This window comes from Bubalus bubalis, chromosome 2, assembly GCF_019923935.1.
Source record: "Bubalus bubalis isolate 160015118507 breed Murrah chromosome 2, NDDB_SH_1, whole genome shotgun sequence".
NCBI classification, from domain to species: Eukaryota; Metazoa; Chordata; class Mammalia; order Artiodactyla; family Bovidae; genus Bubalus; species Bubalus bubalis.
In genome coordinates this window covers 2,288,560-2,316,434 of record NC_059158.1, presented here as the reverse complement: position 1 = coordinate 2,316,434, position 27,875 = coordinate 2,288,560, and the positions used below count along the sequence as shown (strand labels likewise).

General features: G+C 47.7%; 1 protein-coding gene and 1 long non-coding RNA gene across 8 annotated transcripts in view; one reads left to right on the top strand and one right to left on the bottom strand.

Moving 5' to 3' along the window:
- LOC123328698 overlaps window positions 1-9,860 on the bottom strand; it is an 18,496-nt gene extending 8,636 nt beyond the window's left edge. The window contains exons 1-2 of the long non-coding RNA XR_006543724.1: window positions 9,728-9,860; window positions 609-669 (exon numbers count right to left, since the gene is read on the bottom strand). This is a non-coding gene — a long non-coding RNA (uncharacterized LOC123328698). The remainder of the gene's footprint in view (window positions 1-608; window positions 670-9,727) is intronic.
- On the top strand, window positions 9,690-27,875 carry ECI2 (enoyl-CoA delta isomerase 2). 7 transcript variants are annotated; one of them, XM_025265116.2, is made up of 11 exons: window positions 9,701-9,840; window positions 10,919-11,060; window positions 13,066-13,219; window positions 15,248-15,346; window positions 15,557-15,745; window positions 15,969-16,038; window positions 19,306-19,408; window positions 20,110-20,230; window positions 24,792-24,881; window positions 26,283-26,426; window positions 27,018-27,875. In XM_025265116.2, the coding sequence occupies exons 3-11, from the start codon at window positions 13,097-13,099 to the stop codon at window positions 27,171-27,173; spliced, it is 1,095 nt and encodes a 364-aa protein (XP_025120901.1). In that variant the 5' UTR covers window positions 9,701-9,840; window positions 10,919-11,060; window positions 13,066-13,096; the 3' UTR covers window positions 27,174-27,875. The 7 variants fall into 7 exon arrangements, with proteins under 7 accessions (XP_044782590.1, XP_025120901.1, XP_025120889.1 ...); XM_025265104.2 differs by having other exon boundaries at window positions 12,943-13,219; XM_025265125.2 differs by lacking the exon at window positions 10,919-11,060 and adding an exon at window positions 12,943-12,976 and having other exon boundaries at window positions 9,752-9,840.

Genomic DNA, 27,875 nt, shown 5'->3' with positions numbered 1-27,875 from the left:
TCACTGGCATCCTTATGGGCTACACTCGGGAGTCAGGAGTCCTGGGTCCTGGTCCCAGTGGCTGCTGAGGTGCGCCATGACTGGGTGAGTCCCTTCTGCCTTTCTGAGCCTGTTTTCCCATCTATAAATTCTGTGACTCAAACACAGACTATTCCCAGCCAAAGTTTTAGCTGGAATTCAAGATGAATGGAGGGCCCAGGGAACACCTTTAGAGATACTGCCCAAGTAAGAAGGGACAGGGAGCCCAGCCACCATGCCCTCAGGCCCAGCTCTGTGGATTCCCCGGGTGCATCCCACCCAGCTGCTGACCAGGAAGCGTGGCCCCTCTGGGGCTCCTGGAGCTGAGCCATTCGACTTCTGATGCCCGAGTCTCTCGTGATGGGCCCCTCCCCACGCTCCCAGGGTATGACCTGTGACTCGTGATGGGCCCCTCCCCACACTCCCAGGGTATGACCTGTGACTCTTCCGCAGTTTGTCTACCTCACGGTCCCCACGGCCCCCTCCCACATGGCTCAGAGTTGCTGCCTGGACCTCATTATGATTTTCCCTTTGAGGGCTAAGCCTGGGGTGCAAGCCTAGGGGGAAATTTGGGGGCCTTTGACCATTACCTCCAGGTCTCCCTTGGTGATGGACTCCTCTTCCACTCGGAACTGCAGGCCCTCCACCTTCCTGCAGGGGGCAGAGGGGGCTGAGCAGGCTTCACCCAGAGGGGTCCGTCCATGCTCCTGCTCAGTCTTGTCTGACTCTTTGCGATCCCCTGGACTGTAGCCTACCAGCCTCCTCCGTCCATGGGATTCTCCAGGCAAGAATACTGGGGTGGGTTGTCGTTTCCTCCTCCAGGGGATCTTCCTGACTCAGGCATCGAACCCATGTTTCCTGCATTGCAGGTGGAATCTTTGCCTGCTGAGCCATCAGGGAAGCCCATAAGGGACCCCTACCCAGAGGGGTGGGCTTTGCCAAGTCAGCAATGGCAGAGAGAGCCAAGGCCACCAGAAGCCACATTCAGAGGACCCAGAAGGACTGTCCCAGAGCCTCATGGCTGATGGGGATGGAGCCTCCTGGAAACAAAAAATAAATAAATAAAATAAAATAAAATAAAAATGTATTTACCAGTGAGGTGTGAAACTTTATAAACTAATGGAACTGAAACAGTGTAAAGATTAGTTACTGATAATATTTTAAGAGATTAAATTAAATTGAAATTTATTCAGGTTTAGTTATTGAAAGAAAAAGCATTAAATTATTTTCTGATTAAAAAAAAATAAAAAGCTCCCTGCCAGAGCTGGAGCTGGCTGGGAGGCGGCTGCTGGTGGAGGCGGACCTGGTAGGAAACTGCTATGGGATCCAGGTAGAGCAATAAGGGGCAAGGTGGGAGGGAGAGGTGGGAGGGCCTGGGAGGTGAAGGGGCAGAGATCCAGGGCTTGGCTGGCTGAATGTGGAAATGAGGGCAGTGAGTTATTTCAGACATGAGATTAGCCACAGAAATTCCTTCAGCATAATTTATTTTAGTTTCCATTCAATCAGTGTATCTATGTTCACATGCGTATATACATCACGTTGCTATGCACACTGAAGAGAGTTGACAAAATAGCTGCACAAAGAGCACGTTGCTGCAAACATGACCTGATACAGAGCCAGGTTGCTCAACGAACCCGGATCATCTCATGACCACCGTGGGCCTGGACCCAGGGCAGCCGGGAGCACACAGCGGGCAGGAAGCTGCGCACTAGCTCAGGTCCTGCCTCCGGCCCTGCTGTTCTCCGGCCCTGGACCCAGAGGCCATTCCCCATGTCTTCATGTTCATGGACACACGCATTCCTGTGGGCCACCTCCAGGAAGCCACGGTGGAGCCTGTCCTGGGAGATGTGTTGTGGCGGTATCACCGGTGCCATGGCTGCCGTGAAGAGCACAGGCGCAGGGGAAGGCAGTCTTCCCGCCACCCTCGCCTCAGACGGCGGCCTGCTCCTCATGATGGCCAGTGACTCTTGAGCTGAAGGCCCACAACTGTCCAACCAGTGACCGCTGAACACAGGTTCTGACTGCTTCCTGGTGCCGGCTGCGCCAGTTAACTTCATCTGTCAGCGTGGCTGGGCCGCGGCGTCCAGATGTGTGGTCAAATGTTATTCTGGATGTTTCTGTGTAGAAGTCTTTTGGATAAGATTAGCATTGAAATCAGTAGACCTTGAGTAAAGCAGATTGCCCTCCATAATGTGGGTGGGCCTCATCAGATCAGGTGAAGGCCTGAATACATCCCCAGAACAAGAAGGAATCCTGCCCGTGACCGCCCCCGACACACTTTCCAAGGCCTCCAGCTTCCAGCCCACCTTGCGAATATCGGGCTTAGGAAGCTTCACAGTCACAGAAGCCTCTTCCTTAAACCTGTTCTCTGTGCATACATGTGTCCTGCTGGTTCTGCCTTTCTAGCGAACCCAAACACTTTTCAGTGTGTGTGTGCATGCTAAGTCGCTTCAGTCGTGTCCAACTCTTTGAAACCCCATGGACTGTAGTCCGCCAGGCTCATCTGTCCATGGGATTCTCCAGGCAAGAATCCTGGAGTGGGTTGCCATTTCCTTCTCCAAGGGATCTTCCTGACCCAGGGATGGAACCCAGGTCTCTAACATCTCCTGCAATGGCAGGTGGGTTCTTTACCATGAGCACCACCTGAGAAGCCCCTTGTGGTCCAAATTTTCCACCCCCAGGACCTGCAGTCAGTGCCTCCTTGCCCCAGATCTGCATGGTTTCTGGAACCTGCCACTTTCTGGAGCAGAAAGTGAGGAGGAGGGAGCCAGGCAGCCATGGCGACCCGCCTGCAGGCTATCTGCCCTTCCTCTGCCCCCAGTGCCCAGCTCAGACCTGCTCCGAGAGGCAAGTACTTCCAACCAGGCTGCATGTTACTCGAGAACACGGCAGGGTAAATGAAGGGAATGTGCTATGCACAGGCCAGTACTATAATTAATGGGGCTTCTTTGAAAAATAAGCATGACTTTCTCATCACCCCCGGGCGAAGGGCTGGGTGACTGATGGAAAGCCATTAGTGACTGTTCCCCTAACCAGAGCCTTGAGGGAGTTGCTGAAAAAGGGTGTCACTAGCCAAAAGGGCTTTCCTGGTGGCTGAGAGGTTAAAGCATCTGCTTGCAATGCGGGAGACCCGGGTTCGATCCCTGGATCAGGAAGATCCCCTGGAGAAGGAAATGGCAACCCACTCCAGATTCTTGCCTGGAAAATCCCACGGACGGAGGAGCCTGGTAGGCTACAGTCCACGGGGTCGCAAAGAGCCGGACACGACTAAACAAAGTCATGAACGGCCTGAAGGTTTGACATTGAGGACTGTGCACTGCATATGTTTGTCTGTGATCTGAGATTGTAAAGAACAGATATCTCTAGAGCATGAACAAGGACGTAGATGTTCACAATAAAAGCCATGCAAGGAAGAGGATCTGGGCCTTTGCCTGTGGATGGCATCAGCCCTCTGATCTCCACTTTATTTCTGAGTCTTCTTTCTCTTTACTCTTCTGCAGCACTGCTCCCTCGGGTCGGTTCGTTGTTGGGCTGGTCCTGACATATGATGCCCGAACAGGGACCTGAGGGTGCAAGTAGCACTCAAAGCTCTTTTTCGACAGCTCCAGAAGATGCAGGGAATTCCAGCCAAGAGATGGGAGGACAGTGAAAGTACTTGGTGAGTACATCCCCCTGGATTTGTCAGGGACACAACGGGGCAAGCTTCTCAGCATGCTGACTATACTGTGCTTCTAAAAACCTTACTACGTAGCTCTGGAGTGAAAGTGAAAGAACAGAATTTTCAGGAATTATTTCAGGCAATTCATAAGCACTGTCACTGTTTGGACCCAGAAAAAGGGACTTTGTGTCTTAATGAGTGGAAAGAAGTGATGCATGGCTTGCGTCAAGCCTATCAGTCTGGGGACCTCATTCCTATTAAGTGTGTGCTCTCTGTGTAACCTTATTTATACCACTTTGGCTCCTTCACAATCTGAATGGTCTGACTGTTCTGATTCAGAATCTGATACTCCTGCTCTTTCTGCATCTCAGGAATTGCCTGTCCAGCAGCCTCATATTTATGAAAATCTGGATAAAGGGAAATATAATCCTTTGGAAGGGGAGAGAGAGGCTCAATTTTTGAGTTCTAAATCCCTTGTTAACTGTGGTACTGAGCAACATCCTGAAGCTTTCCCTTTATCGCCAGTCTCACAGCCTTCGGCTCCTTTGCCGGAGCCCCCTATAGTTCAGGAACCCCCTGCAGTAGATCCTGATACACCACGGGATGATGGGGTATTTAGAGCCGCGGTCACAATTCCAAAGATGTCTACACCTGCTCTCTCATCTTTTCAACAAGCTGTAGGAGCAGTGAGGCGAGAAGGTGACCTTGATGCTTTGGTTTTGCCTGTTATCATGACCGAGGTGCCCCCTGATGCTCAGCTTCCACAAGCCAGGGTACAATTTGAGCATACACCTCTCTCTTTTAAAACTAATAAGGAGATTAAACAGGTATGCATACAATAGGGAGCTACATCCCCTTACACCTCGGGTCTTATTCAGGGCTTGGCTCAGTCTGAACGACTCATTCCATATGATTGGGAAATGATCACTAGAACGTGCTTATCCACTTCAGAATGTTTACAGTCCTGAACATGGTGGCAAGATGAAGCATCTCAACAGCCTCAAAGAAATACAGCAACTAATCCTCTTCTTAATATTACTGTGGAGCAATTAATGAGGTCAGGGGCATATCAAAGGGTTCAGAGACAACTATAATTCGATGATCAACTTATAAGTCAAATTAGATTTATTTGTCTTAGAGCATGGGAAAAGGTTAGCCCCCTGGGACAGTCTCATCCTTCTTCTGTTAATGTAAAACAATCTAATGGAGAAACTTATACTGATTTTATTGCCCAATTAAAACAAAATCTGGTGAGAACTGTTGCTCAAACTGAATTAAGGGATATGTTATTACCGATGCTTGCCTATGATAATGCAAATTCAGAATGTCAAAAGGTTTTACAGCCTCTCAAAGCACAAGGAAAGTCTCCAGAGGATTATATTAAGGCTTGTCACGATATTGGATGAGAACCCTATAAGATGCAAATGTTGGCTCAACCCATTACAGGCTTGAAACAACAAGCGAATCAGCAGGTTAAATGTTTTAGTTGTGATAAGAAAGGACATGTGCAGAAAAGTTGCAAGACTAATAAAAATACACCTAATAAGCCTACTCCCACAAATGAAAAGACAACCGGATTATGCCCTCGCTGTAATAAAGGCCATCACTGGGCTAATCAGTGCAGATCTATATTTCATAAAAATGGATCCCCTTTGTCGGGAAACTGGAAGAAGGGCCCCATTCAGGGCCCGTCAAACAATACAGGCTCTCAACAAACATGGAACGCTGTTCCTTTTGTGTACCCAGTGGCGAACAGCAACCTCATCCAAACCACACACCTGCGTTGCCAGCTTCCTTCCTGCAACATCCAGGAGCTCAGCACTAGATATCCCCGCCACTGATAATTTACTTCTTATGCCAGCTATGGGAATTTATAAAATCCCTACTGGAATTAAAGGTCCAATACCTAAAGGAAGTGTGGGATTATTATTAGGATGCAGTAGTTTAACAAGTAAGGGAGTTCAAGACCTAATGGGGATTATAGGTGAAGATTATGAGGGCGAAATTTCTATTATGATGAAAACAGAGTATCCTTATCAAATAATAAAAGGAGATTGTATAGCTCAATTGTTGTTATTATTACCTTATATCACTACTAGTAAATCTCATATGAAAAGAACTGGAGGATTTGGAAGTACAGGAAAACAAGTATATTGGCAAACTTTTGTACCTGATTCTGAAAGGTTGTTGCTGAACCACGAAAAGACACTGGGATTCTTGGCCTCCGGAGGAGAAGAATTCAATCCGGGGCCAGAGACAAGGCTTGATCACTCAGAGCTTTTGTGTAATAATGTTTTATTAAAGTATAAAGGAGATAGAGAAAGCTTCTGACATAGGCATCAGAAGGGGCAGAAAGAGTACCCCCTTGCTAGTGTTAGCAATGGAGTTATATACTCTCCAATTAGTTATTACAGTGAATCAAAAGATTGTCTGGAGGCTGTAAAGACCTCACTAGACCAACTTCCATAATTTACATTTTAAGATAGCAGGATTAGCCAGAAGGTTTAATCCAGAGACTGTCCTCAGGCAGGATACATTATTGTTATATAATCCTAAGGAATGAGAAAAAAGGTTGGCCTTTCTTCCTCCTTGAGAATTCCAGACCCCTCTCTCCTTGGGGACCCCTAGACTTCTTATCAACCTGCCTAGGAAATGACTCTATCAATTCTAGACCCACATTATCTGTATATATTATTAATAAGCAATTTTCAGGATTTGTAGATACTGGAGCTGATGTTTCTATAATATCTAAAAAGCATTGGCCAATTTCTTGGCCTTTAACAGATGTTCTTATTATGTTAACTGGAATTGGAACTATGCAAAATATTCAAAAAAGTACTAATATTTTGAACTGTTCAGGTCCTGAACAACAACCTGTAACTTTACAACCTTTAGTTGCAGATATCCCTATTAATTTACGGGGATGAGATCTATTGATGCAATGGGGAGCTTCTGTAACAAGTCCTACCAGATCTTCTCAAGCTAAACAAACTATGGCAAACATGGGATATAATGCTGTTGAAATACACAGGCTTTTTAGTGGGGGCCACTGCTGAGCAACAAAAGACAGCACTTAAATTGACATAGAAATCTGATGAACCTCAGAGTAGTGGCCCCTATCACATGAAAAGTTACAGGCTCTTGAACAGCTAGTAGAGGAACAATTATCTCTTAATCCTATTGCCTCAACTACTAGTCCTTGGAATTCTCCTGTCTTTCTTATTAAGAATAAATCAGGAAAATGGAGAATTTTAACTGATTTAAGAAAAATTAATGCTATAATTGAACCTATGGGTGCTTTACAACCAGGCATTCTATCACTGATACCACAAAGTTGGAAAAGACTGGAATGCAAAAGTAAGAAGTCAAGAAACACCCGGAGTAACAGGCAAATGTGGCCTTGGAATACGGAATGAAGCAGGGCAAAGACTGATAGAGTTTTGCCAAGAGAATACACTGGTCATAACAAACACCCTCTTCCAACAACACAAGAGAAGACTCTACACATGGACATCACCAGATGGTCAACACCGAAATCAGATTGATTATGTTCTTTGCAGCCAAAGATGGAGAAGCTCTATACAGTCAGCAAAAACAAGACCAGGAGCTGACTGTGGCTCAGACCATGAACTCCTTATTGCCAAATTCAGACTGAAATGGAAGAAAGTAGGGAAAACCACTAGACCATTCAGGTATGACCTAAATCAAATCCCTTATGATTATACAGTGGAAGTGAGAAATAGATTTAAGGGCCTAGATCTGATAGATAGAGTGCCTGATGAACTATGGAATGAGGTTCGTGACATTGTACAGGAGACAGGGATCAAGACCATCCCCATGGAAAAGAAATGCAAAAAAGCAAAATGGCTGTCTGGGGAGGCCTTACAAATAGCTGTGAAAAGAAAAGAAGTGAAAAGCAAAGGAGAAAAGGAAAGATATAAGCATCTGAATGCAGAGTTCCAAAGAATAGCAAGAAGGGATAAGAAAGCCTTCCCCAGCGATCAATGCAAAGAAATAGAGGAAAACAACAGAATGGGAAAGACTAGAGATCTCTTCAAGAAAATTAGAGATACCAAGAGAACATTTCATGCAAAGATGGGCTCAATAAAGGACAGAAATGGTAGGGACCTAACAGAAGCAGATATTAAGAAGAGGTGGCAAGAATACACAGAACTGTACAAAAAAGATCTTCATGACCCAGATAATCATGATGGTGTGATCACTCACCTAGGGCCAGACATCCTGGAATGTGAAGTCAAGTGGGCCTTAGGAAGCATCACCACGAACAAAGCTAGTGGAAGTGATGGAATTCCAGTGGAGCTCTTTCAAATCCTAAAAGATGATGCTGTGAAAGTGCTGCACTCAATATGCCAGCAAATTTGGAAAACTCAGCAGTGGCCACAGGACTGGAAAAGGTCAGTTTTCATTTCAATCCCAAAGAAAGGCAATGCCAAAGAATGCTCCAACTACCGCACAATTGCACTCATCCCACATGCTAGCAAAGTAATGCTCAAAATTCTCCAAGCCAGGCTTCAGCAATACATGAACTGTGAACTCCCAGATGTTCAAGCTGGTTTCAGAAAAGGCAGACAAACCAGAGATCAAATTGTCAACATCCGCTGGATCATCGAAAATACAAGAGAGTTCCAGAAAAACATCTGTTTTTTGCTTTATTGACTATGCCAAAGCCTTTGACTGTGTGGATCACAATAAACTGTGGAAAATTCTGAAAGAGATGGGGATATCAGACCACCTGACCTGCCTCTTGAGAAACCTATATGCAGGTCAGGAAGCAACAGATAGAACTGGACATGGAACGACAGGCTGGTTCCAAATAGGAAAAGGAGTATGTCAAGGCTGTATATTGTCACCTTGCTTATTTAACTTCTATGCAGAGTACATCATAAGAAACGCTGGGCTGGAGGAAGCAGAAGCTGGAATCAAGATTGCTGGGAGAAATATCAATAACTTCAGATATGCAGATGACATGATCCTTATGGCAGAAAGTGAAGAAGAACTAAAGAGCCTCTTGATCAAAGTGAAAGAGGAGACTAAAACAGTTGGTTTAAAACTCAACATTCAGAAAACTAAGATCATGGCATCTGGTCCCATCACTTCATGGCAAATAGCTGGATAAACAGTGGAAACAGTGTCAGAGTTTATTTTTTGGGGCTCCAAAATCACTGCAGATGGTGACTGAAGCCATGAAATAAAAAGACGCTTACACCTTGGAAGAAAAGTTATGACCAACTTAGCATATTAAAAAGCAGACATTACTTTGCCAACAAAGGTCCGTCTAATCAAGGCTGTTTTTTCCAGTGGGCATGTATGGATGTGAGAGTTGGACTATAAAGAAAGCTGAGTGCTGAAGAATTGATGCTTTTGAACTGTGGTGTTGGAGAAGACTCTTGAGAGTCCCTTGGACTGCAAGGAGATCCAACCAGTCCATCCTAAAGGACATCAGTCCTGAATGTTTATTGGTAGGACTGATGTTGAAGCTGAAACTCCAATACTTTGGCCACCTGATGCAAAGAGCTGACTCATTTGAAAAGACCCTGATGCTGGGAAAGATTGAGGGCAGGAGGAGAAGGGGACGACAGAGGATGAGATGGTTGGATGGCATCATTGACTCAATGGACATGAGTTTGAGCAAAGTCCGGGAGTTGGTGATGGACAGAGAGGCCTGGCGTGGTGCGGTTCACGAGGTCGCAGAGAGTCCGACTTGACTGAACGACTTCGCGTCAAGCCCCGCCCCGTCCCCCGTCTCCGCCCCGTCCCCGCCCCCTGCCTCTACTTCTACCTATGGCTTAAGGCCCCGCCCCCTTCCTCGCCCTGACCCCGACCCCGCCCCCGGCCTCGACTTCTACCTATGGTGTCAGATACCCCGGCCCCGCTCCTCTACGGCCCCGCCCCCGACCTCCACTTCTACCTATGGCGTCAGGCTCCGTCCCCGGCCCCGGCCCCGCCCCCGGCCCCATTTCTACCTATGGCTTGAGGCCCCGCCCCTGCCCCGCCCCCGAGCCCCGGCCCGCCCCCGGCCCTCGCTTGTACCTATGGTGTCACGCCCGGCGCCCTGCCAGGCAGTCCCGCTCTTATACTCGGGGGGCTATGGCGGGGTTGGCAGGCAGGTTTGCCAGGTGCTGGTGCTCCGGGCTTCTCCGCAGGTACGTGCTGAGCCGGGCCCAGGGCCGCCCTGGGACGCCGCGTCCTTGCGGGAGCTCGCTGCCTGTCTCCGCCTCCTGCCGCAGCGGGCCGCGCGGGCTGGCCGGGGAGCGTGACGTCAGGCGGCCGCCTAGAGCTCGCTGTCCTCGGGGCCCGAAGGAGGTCTGGCCCGCCAAGCCCGGTCCCGCCCCGCCGGCCGGTGCCGGGCTCGGAGGCGCCGCGCCGGGCGGGTGGGGCGCCGTGTGCGCGGCCTGCCGGGTCGGGCCTTCCAGAGGAGCGCCCCGCTGACCTGGGTGCTTTGCGGAGGACGTCCTCCGGGTGACTCCTGGTGGGGCGCCCGGCGGCCCACGTGAGGCCGGACCTGGGGCGCACAGGCGACGGGGAGACCGAGGGACGCGCTATCCGCCTACGTGGAGAGGCACGTTCCCGGTTTATGTATTAAACGGTCGTGCTTTTAATTGTTTTTAAAACTCGATTTTAAAATAAATACGTTTGTATCGTATTTTGTGGGGAAAAAATGCACATTTCGGCCTTTATGGACATTTAAAATTTTCCGTTCGTTTTCTACTTGAAACTTGCCAGCTGCCAGATTCGTGTAGGATTCAGAGTTTTTCCTTTTTAGGGGGAAAAAAATGATTCAGTTATTTAATATAAAATGTGTCCTTTAGTCGCTAAGTCTTTTGTGACCCAGTGGATTATAGCCCTCCAGGCTCTCTGTCCTTGGATTCTCCAGGCAAGAATACTGGAGTGGTTTGCCATTTCCTCCTCCAGGGGATCCTCCCCACCCAGGGATCAAACCTGGGTCTCCCGCATTGCAGGCAGATTCTTTACCACTGAGGCACCAGGGAAACCTAATGTAAAACCAGAAGGCTAATTTTACTGAATGGCATTAATTCAAAGTTTGGTCTCAGTCTTTGAAAATTACATTATTGCAGAGGAGGTGATACATTTGTTATGTTTGGGATTTTTTTCATAACTTACTTTAATCATCTTGGATGCGAGTCATCGCTGTAAACATCCATTGTTTGTTTGTGACCTCACTGCTGTGCTGTGATGCTTTTCCCTTCCCTCTGCTTACAGTGTGTGCTTAAAAAGGACTTAGCTAGCCACGCTTGCTGTCCCCACTCTGCTGCTGGCTCTTTAGACTGCTGGAGGTGAGGACTGAGCGTGTCTGCTCAGTGAGCGTCACAGCCTAGCATCCAGGCCAAGTAGATTCCCCCAGGTAGGTCCTCCACCTCTCTTAAGAAAGAAGCGCTATCTGCAACACCAACCAGTTTTCCTTCTGAAAACCTACCTTCCTTCTCCCCTCCTGTTATCTGTGTGTGTGCTGGAACTCAGGTGTTTGCTGAGCAGAGTTAGGCATTGACCTGATAAAAGTTTATACTTTGTTAATCAGTGACTACATCATTGAGCAAAAGGCTCTTGTGCCCTTGGAGCAGAAGATCAAGTTCCAGCAGCAGGAGCTGGCAGCAAAGTAGGGATTTATTGCAGGACTCCAAGGGGGTGGGAGAAGGAGCCGCAGAAACCCCCTCAGGGGTTTTTTGGGGGGAAGGGAGGAGAGCAGAGAAGCTGAAGTTAATTATCCTCTGTTGACAGTAATCATTGGATGTCTCTGGTTTATGACTCTGTGGCCAGGTGGTCCATGGCTTGGAGGTCTGTGGGCTTATGCTGCTCTGGAGAAATAGCCTGAGTTTGCATGTTTCAAGGGCTGTTTAGAATGGCAGTTTTAGTGCAAGAACGATAGTATCAGCAGCAGCAGTTATAGTCGTCTGACTGGTTTCATAGTGCTCAGTTTGCCCAGCATTGAGGTCAGAGGGGACGAGAAAGGGGACGGAATTTGGGGCATAAGGACGACTCACGAAGTCGGTAAGGAAACTTGGTTCTAGAGGGACGCAGGGTCAGCTGCAGAGGCTGTTTCTGGATCTTGGGACGCTGAGTTCTTCCTGTATACTTCACCCCCGTGGTCTCGGTGTCCTTATTTTGTCTGTGGGATGCATGTGCACTCAGTCGTGTCCGACTCTTTGCGACCCCATCGGTTGTGGCCCTCTAGGCTCCTCTGTCCATGGGGTTCTCTGGGCAATAATACTGGAGTGGGTTGCCGTTATGCTCAGAGGTTGAGATTGTCTTGTCAAGTGTTTTATTTGACATGGGTTCGTGGCGGGAATTATAATCATTTCACAAGCCAGAAGTATACAGGATAGTGTCTCTTAATAAGCCAGGAAAGAGTTTTGACTTTGCCATCCAAGAGCTGGGCTTCCCTTGTGGCTGGCTCAGCTGGTAAAATAATCCACCTACAATGCAGAAGACCTTGGTTCAATCCGTGGGTTGGGAAGACCCCCTGGAGAAGGGAAAGGCTACCCACTTCAGTATTGTGGCCTGAAGAATTCCATGGACTGTATAGTCCATGGGGTCGCAGAGTCAAACATGACTGAGCAACTTTCACTTTTCCAAGAGATAATGGCCAGCTGCCAGTCTCAAAATAAAAGTCTCGATGCTGGAGGAGTTTGCCTGGGTGGCCAGACAGGCGGATTCCACGTTTAGCTTTTGCCACTGCTGATAAGAGTCCCCTTCACCATGGCAGGAACGAGTGCCCCAAGGTCTTGGAGAGTTATTTAGATCAGCAGAGGGGAGCTTTACCCAGGCTGAAACTCTCAGATCATCCCCACGCACTCGGCATTTACAGTCTGAATGTCCCTTCCCCGCAGTTGCTTCAGCGGTTTTGTCTGTTTGTTTTTAGCTGTACCGGCTCTTGCAGCCGGTGGGATCTAGTTCCCTGACTAGGGATCAGACCCAGGCTCCCTCCACTGGGAGCACAGCATCTTAGCCATGGGACCACCAGGGAGGTCCCTCATAAAACAACTGTGCTTCTAAAAAGAACATTTTTTTGCTCTTTGCCATCATCAAGTGGGTTAAAACAACTTCAGTTGCACAAGAGGCTTGGCAGCTCTCAGACCCTGCCTGGCGCTCCTGCCCCCCGCCTCCTCCCAGGCCTCTTATTTCCTTCCTGCCTCTGACAATGTTACCGGGCTCCCTGGCTTCTGGCTGCTTTTATCTCTGAGGGCCTTCGTTACCGAAGTTAGCTTCTGTCTGGATTTCTTATCCAGGGACCAGTTTGGAAACCACTAACCACTGGCTGAGGCAAGTGCAAGGCAAATATTGCTGGAGAAACGTAGCATTTCGGCGTGGAGGAGTTGGAAACAGTTAGGAACCCGCCTGCCGGTTTGCAGCCCCCTGCAGGTCCCAGCCCTTGGGTTACACATGGGCAGCCCCGCCATGCAAGCCAGCCAGAAGGACTTTAACAACGCGGTGAGCCAGGTGAAGCTCCTGAAGGAGGATCCGGGCAATGAAGTGAAGCTGAAACTCTACGCGCTCTACAAGCAGGTGAGCGCCGCAGGTGTGAGAGAGAAGCATCTTGAGCACAGGGGTCCTCAGATAGACACACTGTCTGTTGCTCTGAGAAGACAGCCTGAGTGCATTGCTGCCTTTCCTCTAAAGAGTGTGTGTGTGAGAGTTTATTGGATAAGATTTCAGAGCACTGTTAAGGCAAATAGTCACTCCTTAGGCTCACTGTGGAGTAAAAGAGGCTCAAAGATACAACCACCAAAACAACAAGGCACAGCCAGCCGTCAGAGTGGCCTTGAGACAGTTGGGATTTGAATAGGGATTGAGTATGAGATGACACCTAGGAACTATTCTTAATAGCATCATGGTTATATAAGAAAAATTGATTTTTTTTTTTTTTTTTAGGAGTGCATACTAAGTACATGGAGTGCAAAAATGGTGTGGTGTTTGCCATTCTCTAAAAAAATTAAGCATAAACGGAAAAGGATGGTTGAAGCAAATATAGCAAAAATGAGAGTTAATTGAATTTGTGGGCTGAGTATTGGGAGTTCATTATAATATTCTACTCTTACATATATTTGAAAATCTTTATAAAAACATTTCAAAACTTGAGTTTTCAGTTACAGTGTCTGAAAACTATCCAGAAAGTCAGACCCTCTGGGCTCCTGTGTCCTCTTTTTCTCTGTGATCCCTGTGAGCCCCTCTTACTTTGATACTAGTGTGTATATTAAAGAATTTAACCTTGCCCCACAAGGTTCTGACCCTTGCCCCTGGCTTCTGGGAGGTAATTTCTAAGCCCTTGAAATGCCAAGCAGGATAGACCGAGTCTTTGCCTGGAGAGTCTAAGGATGGGATTTAGAAGGGACTGGCCCCCCAGCTAGTGTTGGAGCGGAGGCTGCAGTTACAGAGAGTCACTCAGAAGTGGCGGAGCCCCAGGAAAAACTCTGAACACCAGGGAGGCTTGGATGAGCTTCCCTGGTGGCAGGACGCTGTGTGTGTCACACGGCAGCTGGGGGACTGGGAGAGTACACAGTCCTGACTCCGCAGTGGCCGCTGGGGGCGGGCACACTCACCTCTCCCTGACTCCACCGCTGTGCTCCTCCCTTGCTGATCTGAGTCCCGTCTTTTCCCTGCCACCCCCCACCCCCGCCCCCCCACTGCAATGACTGGTAACTGAGAGGACGAGAGTGTGTCCTGTGAGCCATCCTCCGGGTCATTGCCCAGAGTCAGCACTTCCAGGAGCCCCTGGTCTCACACCCATGTGTCACAAGTGGGGGCAGTCTTACGGCCCGTGTTGCCTCTAGCATCCCCGATGGCTAACTCTTGAGAAATAAGTCTTTTTCTTTGGACCATCTTAGCCTCCTTTACTGTCTTTGTCTTTCAAAGCCTCTCTCTTCTTTTCTCTTTTAGCTAGAAATATCATGACAATTAAAAGCATGGTTATTAAATGGAGTTTTAAGTTGCCATTTCTGAAAAGAATAGTGCATATATATATTTTAATCTCAAAACACTCACTGCACCTCCCCCTCCCCAGCTGCATGTCCTTCAGTTAAGTGTCCTAAGGGCCAGTGGCTCTGGTGCCCACCCCTGCCCCTGCCCCCCTCTGGGGCAGCTCTGTTGCTCACTTACCAGACATCCACCACCACAGATTGGGGAGGAACTGGTGGGGAGTGGTACCTTTGAATGAGCTTTCAGGATATACCGTGTTTTCTAAGTGTTTGTTGGCTAGTTTCCTTTAAAGACTGTTTGCTTGAACCATCGATACAAACCTAACGAACGATTAGTTTTTTGAAAGCATTTCCCCAAACCCTGATCTTGTGTTATGTTCATATGCAGGCAGTTATAACTTTAGGGACCGATAACCCATAATAGCCTATTTTGGCTCTCCAGTCTTTTTCCTCCTGTTTGAGAGGGCAAGGGAGAGGAGAGTTCAGATCAGTCTCTGCCTTGTGAAGCTGCCTGGGAGGGGAAGGCACTATCATGCCAGTGTGCGTTGTATGGCTCTCAGCTGTTTAAGGCCCAGTTTGCATGTGCGTTTGACAAGTAATTGCCCCTCTCCTTTCATAGGCCACTGAAGGACCTTGTAACGTGCCCAAACCAGGTATGCTGGACTTTATCAATAAGACCAAATGGGATGCGTGGAATGCTCTTGGCAGTCTGTCCAAGGTACATGGACTCCCATCCTGCTTTTATTTCACTTACTGTGCTCCTAAGGGAGGTGGGTGTTTCTCCCTATTAAGACATAAAGATGAGCCTTCTGGGGATAGAGGTCCCTATATCCAACCAGGACCTTCATTGCCATCAGGTGTACTGAGTAGGACAGGAAGTGTCTCAAAATGCTTGTTCATTAACTGGGCTGAAATCATCTGTCTTTAGGAAGCTGCCCGACAGAACTACGTGGACTTGGTGTCCAGGCTGAGTGCTTCCTCTGAGTCCCCCAGCCCAGAGGCCCCTGCAGCAGACAGGAAGCAACCGGAAAGCGATAGCCTGGTGGTGACCTCCGAAGACGGCATCACCACCATCAGGTTGAACCGTCCAGCCAAAAAAAATGCTCTCACCACTCAGGTAACACCGTCTGCCCCGGGAGTCCGTCCTGCTTGTCTTGTCTCCTCTGTTTCACTCAAAAACCCTAGTGTATCAGCATCCTTTTTGGTTCTATAAATACAGCCGAGGTAAGCGTTTGGCACTTTGCAAAGAGCGGGCTTGCAGACCGACGTGGAGAGGACCCACTGGGTGGGAATGATCATTTTCAGCTTTCTCCTTTCCTCGTCTTCCCTCTTTCACGCAGATGTATCATGACATCATAGCTGCACTTCAGGCTGCAAGCAGGGATGAGTCAGCCATAACTGTTTTAACAGGTAAGACATTTCCTTGGATTTCTTAGTTAGATTTCTGTTTGGGGGCCGGGAAGGATGTTCTCCTAGAAAAGAAATTGAGAAAATAAGCTCTATCATCTTTTCTAGTGCTGAAATACCCTAATTCTTAAATATATAAACAATATGGTAAGACATAGGATTGATATCTTTATCATGTAAAAAGCAGGTACAATTTGGTAAGAAAAGCGCTAAACCTGTTAGATAAATTGGTGAGTAAAATGAATAGACAGTTTGTATGAGAAAGTCTTGGCATCAAAGAAACAAGGAAAATGCAACCAGATTAATAAGCAAGAACACAAATAAAAATGAGAGATACCAGTTTATATTAATGCTTATCTGAATTAGCAAACTTTTATACTATACTGAATTTTGAGAAGGTCATGGTAGAATAAGTGCCCCTTGCTGACAGCAGCAGAAATGACTTTAAAAAGTGTTAGGTACCTTTTAAAAAGACAGCATTTGACAATATGTAAAACGCTCACATACTTTGACACAGGAATCTCCCAAAACATTCTAAATACTCTAAATAACCATAATAAACCATATGCTAGAACATCCTGTAGACTCTGTATTGCAAAAGCATTAAAAAGTGTAACTGTAGAGAGTCACCGTATAGGAAAATGTTTATGAAATAAAACATTAGCAATTATATCAGCACTGTGATAATTATTGGAAAATATGGATGCTGGTGGGCCTGGGCTGATGAGAACTTGATGATTGAACTTGGTAGGGGCTTTGCATGTGTGTAGTGGTGAAGGCTAAGGTTCTGGACTCAGATCAACTTGAGTTTAAATCCCAGCTTCACTTACTGCTTGCGGGTGAATTCTGCTTCCTAAATGGAGAAGACAGTGTCTTCCTAACCCCACAGAGTGGTCATAGTGACATGAGGCAGTGCAGGGCAGGGCTCACACCGGCACTCGGGAGGCGGGAGCTACTGCTGCGTGTTGGCGTGGCAGAAGCAGGAGTCATTTTATTTTATTTTATTTTTCTTCTGTTTTGGCTGCACCACGCAGCTTGTGGGATCTTAGTTCCCCAATCAGGGGCTGAACTCCTGTCCTTGTCAGTACAGAGTCCTAACCACTGGACCACCAGGGAATCCCCAGGAGTGGTTTTAATTTTCATTGAAATTTGTAAAATATATAATATCAGAGCACTTTTAGTAAAAAATAAATAAATAAATAAAAGAAAAGAGAGAGAGAGAGGTGAGGAGAAAGATACCTAACAGCTAATGAGAAAGAGTGAAGTGGGGAAGACGCAAAGATGCTCTGGCATCCCTCGTGTATGCCTAGGAGCAGGAAGGCAACGGGAACAGTCCAGAGGCAGCACTGGCTGGTTATAGGAGAGGAACAGTTTCTGATTTTTTAGTTAACATTTTTTAAACTGAATGTACAATGCAGGCGCATCATTTTTTAAAAACCCGAAGACTATGAAACGGCGCATAACTAAACTAAAACCCCAGGCCTGCATCCTAAAACACCTCAGCTTTTCTTGAGCCTTCTAGAAACTGCCTGTGTGTGTGTGTGATTCTCCCTACCCCTCCTTTTGTAAACAGAAGAGGAAGCACATAATACACACACACTATACCTACCTTTCTGTCCTAACTGCTGTCCTGAAAATTTGTTCTCAGTCAGCACCTGCACATCTAAGTTTTCCTCTGCAGGACTGCAAAGTATGAAAGTTTCAGGACTCCATAATTTATTTCATCATTCCTCTGTCAGTGAACAGGCAGATTGTACTTAGTCTTTTGCTATTAAAATCATGCTGCAAGGAATATCCTCAGACATACATCTTTCAGTAAATGTGCAAAGATATCCATGTTGTAAAAGTGAAACTGCTGAGTTTCATAATAGCTGGTCATAACAGCTAACGTTTGTATCATACTTCCTGTTTGCCGAGCATTGGGCTAAGCATTTTAATTTGTTTGGTAGCTTTCTTAATTCTTAACTCTTCTAAGCTTTCTTGCAATAACCCTATGATATTAGACCCTATTATTACTAGTATTTTACAAGTAAGAAAACTGAAAGATTAAGTGCTGATAAATAGTGCTTGTTCTCTGGGCTTCCCAGGCGGCGCTAGTGGTGAAGAACCTGCCTGCCAGTGCAAGAGACATAAGAGATGTGGGTTTGACCCCTGGGTTAGGAAGATCCCCTGGAGGAGGGCATGGCAACCCACTCCAGTATTCCTGCCTGGAGACTCTCCATAGACAGAGGAGCCTATACAGTCCAAAGGGTCACAAAGAGTCAGATGTGCCTTAGCGCACATGCTCACTCTATAGTTGTTTTCTATATACCCTTCACTTTTGGTTTCTTACTTATTCTTTTTATCTAAGCGTTGTAATAATAGGTCCTTCAGTTTTCAGAAAGGATTTTGTTTGTTTTGCATTTCTGTTATCAATTCCTGGCTTATAATCAGAGATGATCAGTTTTTCTAATTTTTTTTTTAGAATCTGTTAAAATTTCGTGTATACTAGATATATATTGAAATCTCTACCTTGAAGATTAAGAAGCAAAAAAATGGCCAATTTTTTTATATCATCCACAAACACTTAAAAAGTAACTTCAGGGACATCCTTGGTGGTCCAGTCACTCCCTGCTCCCTATGCAAGGGACACAGATTTGATCCGTGGTCAGGGAAACTAAGATCCCATATGCCACACAGCCTGGCCAAGTAATAACAATAAATACTTAAATTTTTAAAAAATTTTAAGAATTAAAAGTAAATTCACTCTTGATTATTAAGGTGTAGAGTTATAATTATGTCGATTAGACTTGCCTTTCTAATTCATGTCATATAGATTCCCTAAATTCTGCTTTCCCTTCTAACTTATCTGTCTTGGACTGAGAAGAGCAAGCTGAAGGCATCTGTTACTTTGTGATGGTGCCTCTCTGGGCCCATCGAGCGCCGGGTGACCCGCCCCAGAGCCTCACAAGCGCTGTCAGCTCCGGAGAACACCCCCGCCCTGTTCCCGTACCCGCCCCCGCCTCCCCGAGCCCCCGGATGAGATCACCCCCCCCCCCACCCCCCCCCCCCCCCCCCCGCCTGCTCTCGCGTCCCTTCGTGGCCCAGCCGCGTTGCCTGCGTTTGTCAGCGTGTCCTTAATGCAGCGTCTGGCCGACCGGTCCGTCAGCGAGGGCGGGCACCCCCGCGGGTGCACGGTGCTCTCGCAGAGCGTGGCGCCGAGCCTGGCGCCCAGGAGGTGCCCGGGAGCGGCGGGTGCCTGAGTGGCGCGCCCATGGCTTGTGTTCGCAGGCAGCGGGGACTACTACTGCAGCGGGAACGACCTGACCAACTTCAGGAATCTGCCCGCCGACGGGCTGGAGGAGATGGCCAGGAGCGGGGCCGCCCTCCTGAGGTGAGGGGCCGGCTGACCCGGGGGCTCGCCAGGTTCATCGGGGGTCTGAGCTTGCAGAAAAGAGAAACACTGGTTCCCTGTGGTCGGCGGTGACTTCCGACAAGCGTACTTGTCAGGCCGCCGTCAGAAAGGGCGTCTGGTTCCTCGCGGTGACTCCCGTTGCCCTGAGCGCTCCTCACGGGAGGGCCCGGCAGCCAGCTCCCGGCGCGCTCTCAGTTCTCCGCGTCGAGGCAGCGGCGGTCACGACTCAGCGACAGCACCGCCGCCGCCGCACCGAGGCGGAGGAGCCGAGCGCCGTCTCCCGGGCTGGGGGAGGCCTCGCTGCCGGCACCGCTGCGCCCAGGGGGCTGGAGGCGGGCCCTGCTGCCCAGCCGCTTCTGATGCCCGGCTCTCTGCTGCCCAGCACGCCGGGACCCCGCGGCCCGTGCTGACTCCGAGTCGGCCGCTGACTCACGGCCCTGACTGAAGGCCCAGGACGCAGGATGTGGACCGAGGCCGGCCCCGGGGTCCCTGCAGGCATCCCTCCAGTGCCCCGCAGACGGGGCCCGGGTGAATCGCGGGCTGCAGGCCGCGGAGGTGCCGGGAGGTGGAAACATCTCCAGCCCGCCCAGAGAAGCGCGTTCCGGACCCCGGTCCTGCTTGTACCTCGGTGACGCTGCTTGGGAACAGCTCAGCACGCTTGTCTATTTCCGTGTCTGCAGGGATTTCGTCAACTGTTTCATAGACTTCCCGAAGCCGCTGGTGGCCGTGGTCAATGGTCCGGCCGTGGGGATCTCCGTCACCGTCCTCGGGCTGTTTGACGTCGTTTACGCGACCGACCGGGTAAGTCCGCGGGCAGAAGCGAGTGGTGTCAGGCTGGGGAAGACACGCTCCTCCAAACGCTGCTTTGGCGTTGCTGGTAGTAAACAGGGCATGCGGTCGGGGTTAGAAGGGATGAAAGTTACATTTTCCCCAAAGATTTAGTCCGCCTTGACATGCTTTGTTCTTCCTTCACCATTAACCTGAATCTTCCTCAACAGCAGTGTTGTCATGAACATTGTCCCAGCCCTTTTGGTTCTGTTTATTCTCATCCTATGACACAAGAGTGATTCAGCTTTGCTCTAAAATAGTCAGGAGACCTTCAGACTTGCAAGCATGGGTAAAAAAAAAAAAAAAAAAAAGGCAGCTTTGAAGGTTATGCAAGTGAGTTATTTGATCATTTTTTTTTTTCAGTGTAAATGAACCCTGGAATCTAGAAATCTAGACTAAGAAAGGACTTTCAGGCAGTATTTACTTTCACTCCCCCCCGCTTAGCAGATAAGAAAACCGAAGCTCAGAGAAGTTACTGCCTCATGCTCACCATTGAATTATATAGATTTTCACTTCAGTTCCTACTATAGTAGTAATGTATGTCATAGTAGAAAATAAAAATTTGAAAAATATGGAAAAGTACAAAGAAAACAATTGATTTAAAAATCACTCCTTGGGACTTGCCTAGTGGTCCAGTGGCTAAGACTCCACACTCCCAATGCAGGGGGCCCAGGTCCACCCCTGGTCAGGGACCCCACGTGCCAACCAAGAGTTTGCATGCCACAGCTAAAGACCCCCTCGTGCCACAGTGCAGAGCCTGTGTGCCACCACTAAACCCACTGTGGCCAGGTAGATAAATGCTAAATATTTTTAAAAAATAAAATCACTCCTCTCCCCACTCGGAGATAAGCAGCGCTAACACTTGGGTTATTTAGCTTACCTAATTTAACGAGTCCCCGACACTGGAACCCTAGCATGCCTAGTTCTTTTCCTTATAAACAAAGATGATGTGATAAACATTTATCTTAGCACCTTGACCCTAGAACTTCTCCTGTAGAACTAATAACCACCTCTTGGGGTTATCAGAGTCTTAGAGTGACTCTTGCTTTTGTGGCAATGAAATTTGCTGACGTACACATATCCTTGCAGGGAACAGTTGGTTTTTGCTGCTGAAGAGATGCCTGGTTTTGTTGGAGGTACCTTCTCCAGTAACAGGGCCGTTTATAAGGGTCCTTTACTCCCATCGTTGACTGGATTCCTTTCAATCCGATTGGGCATATTGTCAGATCTAATACTTATTAATAATTTCCCCGTAAAAATAACAAGTGCAATTCTAGACGCTTGGCCACCTAACCTTTGTAGGTAGAACTTTCTGCCCAAAGGCAGAACTTCACAGTCTTCAGTCCCATTCTGTGTGTTAAATGACCCATCCGTTGATCTGCTTTGAGCAGGGTGAGAGCAGAAGTTCCTGACCTGAACTTGGTGGTCTCTTTCTGTAGGACTTGAAAGCTAAATAGTGTCATATTTGCATCTTACTCTCCCACTAGATCCCAAATGATTGTCATGAGCATCATCTTGATAAAGATTCCTAAGACTCCGTCTTACGATACAACTTAAATTAAAATTGAAATCAGAGGGAAATGTGTGTGTATTATATATGCTGACAGATTGGGCCCACAGTAAGATATTTGACAAATAGTGACCACCGCTAAGATTTCACCCAACTGAATTAAATCAAGATTCAATTTCAAATCAGAGAAAGACACAGAAGAAAGAAGCTGTGGAGAGGAATTGACTTTACAGGATCTGTTCATGCCTGGCTTCTTGAATGTATACCATATTAAATGTGGGTTAACATTTAACCCATACAACCAGTTATTCTTTATTATGGGCAGTAGGTCATGCCTGCCTATTAGTGTCTCCGTCAGCAAACAGCACCTTTCCCCTTTGAGCTCATGAAAAGGTGGAAGTCGTAACAACAGTAGATAGTTGAGTGGTCAGTCCACAGGAGACACTCTGCTGATGCCCATTACACGTATTCAGGAAGCGCCCACAGCAACGGCCCCGTGAGGCAGGGGCTCTCATCCCCATTTCACAGATGAGAAAACCATGGCACAGAGGTCAAGAAGCTCCAGGGTCACCAGGCAGCCTGACGCCAGTATCTGACCATCTCTGCCTCTATTGCTCTTGTTTCTGAAGTTCGCTCAGTGTTGCTTATAATAATGTTTGAAAGTAAGTAAATGCTGCAGAGCTTTAGCTTTCCATGGACCTGTTTGTGGCGCTTTCCAAGGTTGACTCCTTTGTTTTTTGATTATGTTCCTTCTCAGCACATTTTCTCCAAAAGGCTTTCTTTTGGGGGCAAAAGAGAAGGCAGGTGACTTTAATTACTGTTTTATGTATACTTTTATTATTTTGATTTGTATGTGTCGCACATCATATGTTTTTATCTTCTAACAGTATTCATTGAAAAAAAACTCAACATGTCTGATTATGGAAAAATGAAGTCTAAATATGCTGTTTACAGAATTGTCAATTATAAGTTAATTTCCTAAGAACTTTTCATTCATCAAGAAACACAAAAATATTTCTGACATCTAGGAAAACACAGAAAACACAGTTATTGTAGTTGAATAACTGACTGACTCTGCAGCCTAAATAACCAATGTTAAAGTAGTTTTGGGTATTTAAAGCCAATCAAAAACCTCTGGGGCAAAATCAAGACAATTGAGAAAACAATAGAGGCTAACCTTGCTAGTATAGTTTTAAAAATGAATCAGTGAGGTGATGGATCAACAACGTAAGATAGAAACGCAAGCTGGAGAGGAATAATACGGCTCACAGAAAAGAAAGTGTAAATGGCTCTTAAAAATATGAGAAAGACACCATTAAGAAAAGGATTTGTAAACGGAACATGTAAGAAACTCTTACAGCTCAATAATAAAAAGATAACCAAGCCAACTTAAAAACAGTGGACAAAGAATTGCAAGTTACTTCACCAAAGGAGGCACTAAATAGCTGATAAACACATGAAAAGATGCTCAGCATCATTAGCCGTCATTGTTTAGTTGCTCGGTCATGGGTGACGCTTTTGTGACCCCGTGGACTGTAGCCCACCAGGCTCCTGTGTCCATGGGATTTCCCAGGCAAGGATACTGGAGTGGGTTGCCCTCTCCACCTCCAGGGGATCTTCCCGACCCAGGGATCGAACCCAGGTCTTCTGCATTGTAGGTGGATTCTTTACCGCTGAGCCACCAAGGGATTAAAACCACACCAAGACACCACGATACACCTATGATAACGGGTAAAATTGAAAAGACTGATGATGACGAGGTTTAGGGGGAACTTGGAGCATTTGGGACGTACACCGCTGGTGGCATTGTTAGATGGTGCAGCCGCTCTGAAAATAGTCTGGCAACTTCTTAGAGAGTTAAACCACACATTTACCACACAGCCCAGCAATTGCAAGCCTGGGTATTTACCCAGGAGAGTTGAAAACAGACATTCATCATAAGCTTACAGTATCCAGAATACTGGAAATGCCACAGTGGTTTCAACTGGTGAATGGATAAAATGAATTCTGATACACCCATCCAATGGAATACTGCTCAGAAATAAGGAACAAAATCCTGGTACATGAGACAGCAACGTGGAGACTCAGGAGCCTTTTGCTAAGGACAGAGGCCCGAAAAAGGAGAAGCGGGTATAGGATGTATGATTCCATTTATACACATGTGAGAAAGGGCAAAACTGTAGGAACAGAGCCCGGATCGGTGGTGGCTCAGGGATGAGAGGAACAGGCTGCCTGAGGGAGGGCACGAGGAAACAGGCTGTGCGCTCAGTCGCGGCTGATTCCGTGACCTCGTGGACTGTGGCCCGCCAGGCTCCGCTGTCCACAGGATTCTCCAGGCAAGAACACTGGAGTGGGTTGCCATTCCCTTCTCCAGGGGATCTTCCCAACCCAGGGATCAAGCCTTTGTCTCTTATGTCTCCTGCAGGCAAGCTCGTTACCACCACGGGCAATAGAAATATTCTATATCTTGACTATGGTAGTGGCTACATAACTGTATATATTTGTTTAAAACTCATTCAACTGTGCATGTTCAGAGAATCAATTTGTGTGTGTATGGGCACACTTTGAAGATATTGTGGGTCCACTTCAAGAGCACCGGGATAAAGCAAATATCACAATAAAGTGAGTCAAAGGAATGTTTTGATTTCCCGGTGCTTTGAGAAGTTACATTTGCATTATAGTGTAGTCTTTTGAGTGTGCAAATGGCATTGTGTCTAAAAAACCATGAGCTATTTTTAAATGTTTTAAAAACATTTTAATTTAAAAATAGCACTGTTGGGAAAATGACATGGACAGACCTGCTTGATACAGAGGTGCCACAAACCTTCAATTTATTTTTTAAAAAAAGAAAAAAGCAGTGTCTGTGAAGCACAGTAAAGCAAAAGCTTAGTGGAGTGAGGTCTGCCTGTGTAATACGATAAAGCGCTTCAGTTCAGTGCTCTAAGGAGGACATAAACAGAGGGTGATGCTTTTGAAATCACATGTGAAAAGATGACTTTCTTTTCTCTCTTTCTCTCCAAAAAGGCAACCTTTCACACCCCGTTCAGTCACCTGGGCCTGAGTCCGGAAGGCTGTTCCTCTTACACTTTCCCCAAGATAATGGGCTCAAGCAAGGTAGGTCTCGGAAGCCTTAAAAATAAACGTTAGTAAGTCTGTCCACTCCGCAAGTGTCCAGTACCCCCTGTTCTTTCCCTCGATAATAGGGACGACACAGAAGCACATGATCTGCCCCACAGATCCGAGAGTTTTAAAGAGAGGAGCCGGGCCGTGGGGAGGGTCTTGCGTGGAGGGGGTTGGCACTCAGTTCGCCGCTCTGCACACTGCGGGTCATGCTGAGCTGGGTGCCCCTGCGCCCGGAGCCGCCCTGGCCTCTCCAGCCTTCTCTCCAGCCTGCTCAGGGCAGGGCGGGCACCCAGGGGCCTGTGGCCACTCCAGCCTGTCCCTGCGGCTACGGAAGCCTCAGTGCCCGGCTGTCTGTGTGCAGGACCCCAAGCGAGCGTGACGGGGTGGGGCACCGGGCATGGGAGAGGCTTGGCAGACATCCTCCGAGATCTGGGGGAGGAGTGGGCCTCTGAGACCCGGGGGAGGAGTGGGCCTCCGAGACCCGGGGGAGGAGTGGGCCTCCGAGACCTGAGGGAGGAGGGGGATGGAGCCTTCCTGTTGCTGTCAGATGTCCATGGGAAAAAAATGTGGATTTTTTGAAGTTTTTTTTTTTTGGCCATGCCGCATGTCTTGCAGGATCTCAGTTTCCCGAGCAGGGATTGAACCTGGGCCACAACAGAGAAAACCCAGAATCCTAACCACCAGGCCTCTGAGGAAGCCCCCTTTTAAATCTCTTTCTTTTGACACATTCCCTGAAGTGTTACACAGATTTGAACTTGAAAAGTCGGGCAGACCCAACTCGAAGGCTTAGAGCATTTGGCTGTGGAACAGTCTTTGAAGAAAAATGGCAAACACAGAGAAAGATACCCACTCAGTGACCCCAGTTCTGTTAGAACCTGAACGTTAGTCTTCATCACCTTCCTCCAGTTAATTAGAGCTCACCTGACTCCCTGGGCAGGTAAAGAAAACTGTCAGAGCCAGACCACTGTGTGAATTTCCAGGGAAGGGAATTTTGACCGTTGCTGTTTCTAAAAGCTGGTTGTCATTCTCTATGACCATGAGTTTTCATTTTTTGTTGTTGTAATTGTGTATTGTGTACAAAACAGGAAATCATAGCTGCCATTTGTCATAGACCCAATATCTGGCATTTCTGCTCTAGGTCCCAGCTCTTACCTCCCCAACATAGACACACAAGAGAAGCAACAAACTCCACAAGCCTTCTCGAAAGCCTGGCGGTCTCAGCACACAGCCTGCACAGCATTGCTGTGGGGCCATCAATTTCTCCCTTAATGAGAAATACTGTCGATCTCAAAGACCGAAGGAAGTGGCTGCGTGTCTGCTGGGAGCAGCTCACTCTGAGTTACTGAGCCTTTCTTCACTGAAGTCACGTCCTAACCTTGCTTTTCATTCCAGGCGGCAGAGATGCTCCTTTTTGGGAAGAAGTTAACAGCCCAGGAAGCATGTGCCCAAGGACTCGTTACTGAAGTTTTTCCCGACAGCACTTTTCAGAAGGAAGTGTGGGCCAGGCTGAAAGCATATTCAAAGCTCCCCCCAAATGTTAGTATTCGGGACCTTTTTGTTTGTTTGTTTGTTTTACTTGCAAGAACCATTTGCCTTAAATAGGCAATTAAAAAAAAACAAGACACCTTTGCTTGCTCTGAGCACATGTAAATCTGATATTAAAAGTAACCATAATAACGTTAGAAATACTGACTTTTTATGAAACTTACCAAATGGCCGTTCCACTTCTGGGCTGTGGCAACAGAGGGGCAGTTCTTCCTGGGCATGACTTTGACGAGGCTGTTTGGCCGCCTCTGCTGGGACTTCTGGCCTCGAGCCCAGGTGAGCAGGCAGATTGGTGAGCTTCCCAGGGATGCTTGTGCGTCCACACGTGCCCACCGCTGAGTGACTCTCATGTCCTCGCTGCTCAGAATGCAGTCCTGGAGCCAGAAGTGTGTGGTCACAGGGCCCGCCCCACCCCTGCCAAGGTGACGTGTGCACACACGAACGTTCGAGAAGCCCTGTCTTCCTTACAAGGTGTCACAGGATCAAAGGAACAACTGAGCCACACAATCATCAGAATTCTAGAATGATCCCAACTCCTCTTAGAATACCTCTTCAGCTAACTGTTGGTTTTTGATTTTTCAGGCCATGAGAATTTCCAAGCAGATCATCAGAAACAGGGAGAAAGAAAAGTTGCACGCGGTCAACGCGGAAGAAAGCAGTGTCCTGAGGGAGAGGTGGCAGTCAGACGAATGCATGAATGCCATCGCAAGCTTCCTGTCCAGAAAGGCGAAGCTCTGATGGCCTGCGCGGCAGCCGGGCGCCTCCAGGGAAGCGCTGTACCGCTGCTCCCGCATGTCAGTCCCCGAGCCGAATAAAGCTCGCCGTGCCTTCTTTCAGTGCTTAAATACCAGTTGCTGTGATTGTATTGTGCTGGAGCCTTGATGGGAAACAAATGATGTCAAACGCGCTTGGGGAACTTGTGTGGGCTCCTGGTTGGGGGCAGCCTCAGCTCTCGCGACATGAACTGCTGCTGCCAGGCACACTGGAACATGCTGCCGGGCGCCCTGCTCTGGAACGCGCTCACCGCGTTGCAGGCCGAGACCATGTGTCTGAAAACCACCACGGCGCTCTGCCGTCCGCACAGCGTCACCGACTCAATCGGCCCGAACACCGCCAACCTCTGCGTGACCGAGGCAAGGTCTTCGGTGGGTCGCATGTTCTTTTTCAGCCACCTGGCAGCGGGGAGTGAGCACAGAGGAGCAGGACTATCAGAGGGTCAGTTAGAATCTTAGCTTCATTCCACCCCTATCATCTGCCGAAAAGACACGGAGAATTAGACTGTTTCCCAGGAACATGATATTCCAAATCAGTGGTTACTTCCTCATGTATTGTCTCGTCTTCATTCTCATTTAAGAGGGTCTCTTATAAAAAACACATCTGAAAGCTGCCTTCACTGTCCTTGTAATCTAATAAAAACACAACTTATGGGGTATAGTAAAA

What these genes read in the sequence shown, in the direction of transcription:
- ECI2 (XM_044926655.1), top strand. Translation starts at nt 9,785, where the DNA reads ATGGCGGGGTTGGCAGGCAGGTTTGCCAGGTGCTGGTGCTCCGGGCTT. An exon ending in AGCCATAACTGTTTTAACAG is followed by an intron (nt 16,039 to 19,305) that starts GTAAGACATTTC and finishes TTGTGTTCGCAG; the next exon opens with GCAGCGGGGACTACTACTGC. An exon ending in AGATAATGGGCTCAAGCAAG is followed by an intron (nt 24,882 to 26,282) that starts GTAGGTCTCGGA and finishes TTTTCATTCCAG; the next exon opens with GCGGCAGAGATGCTCCTTTT.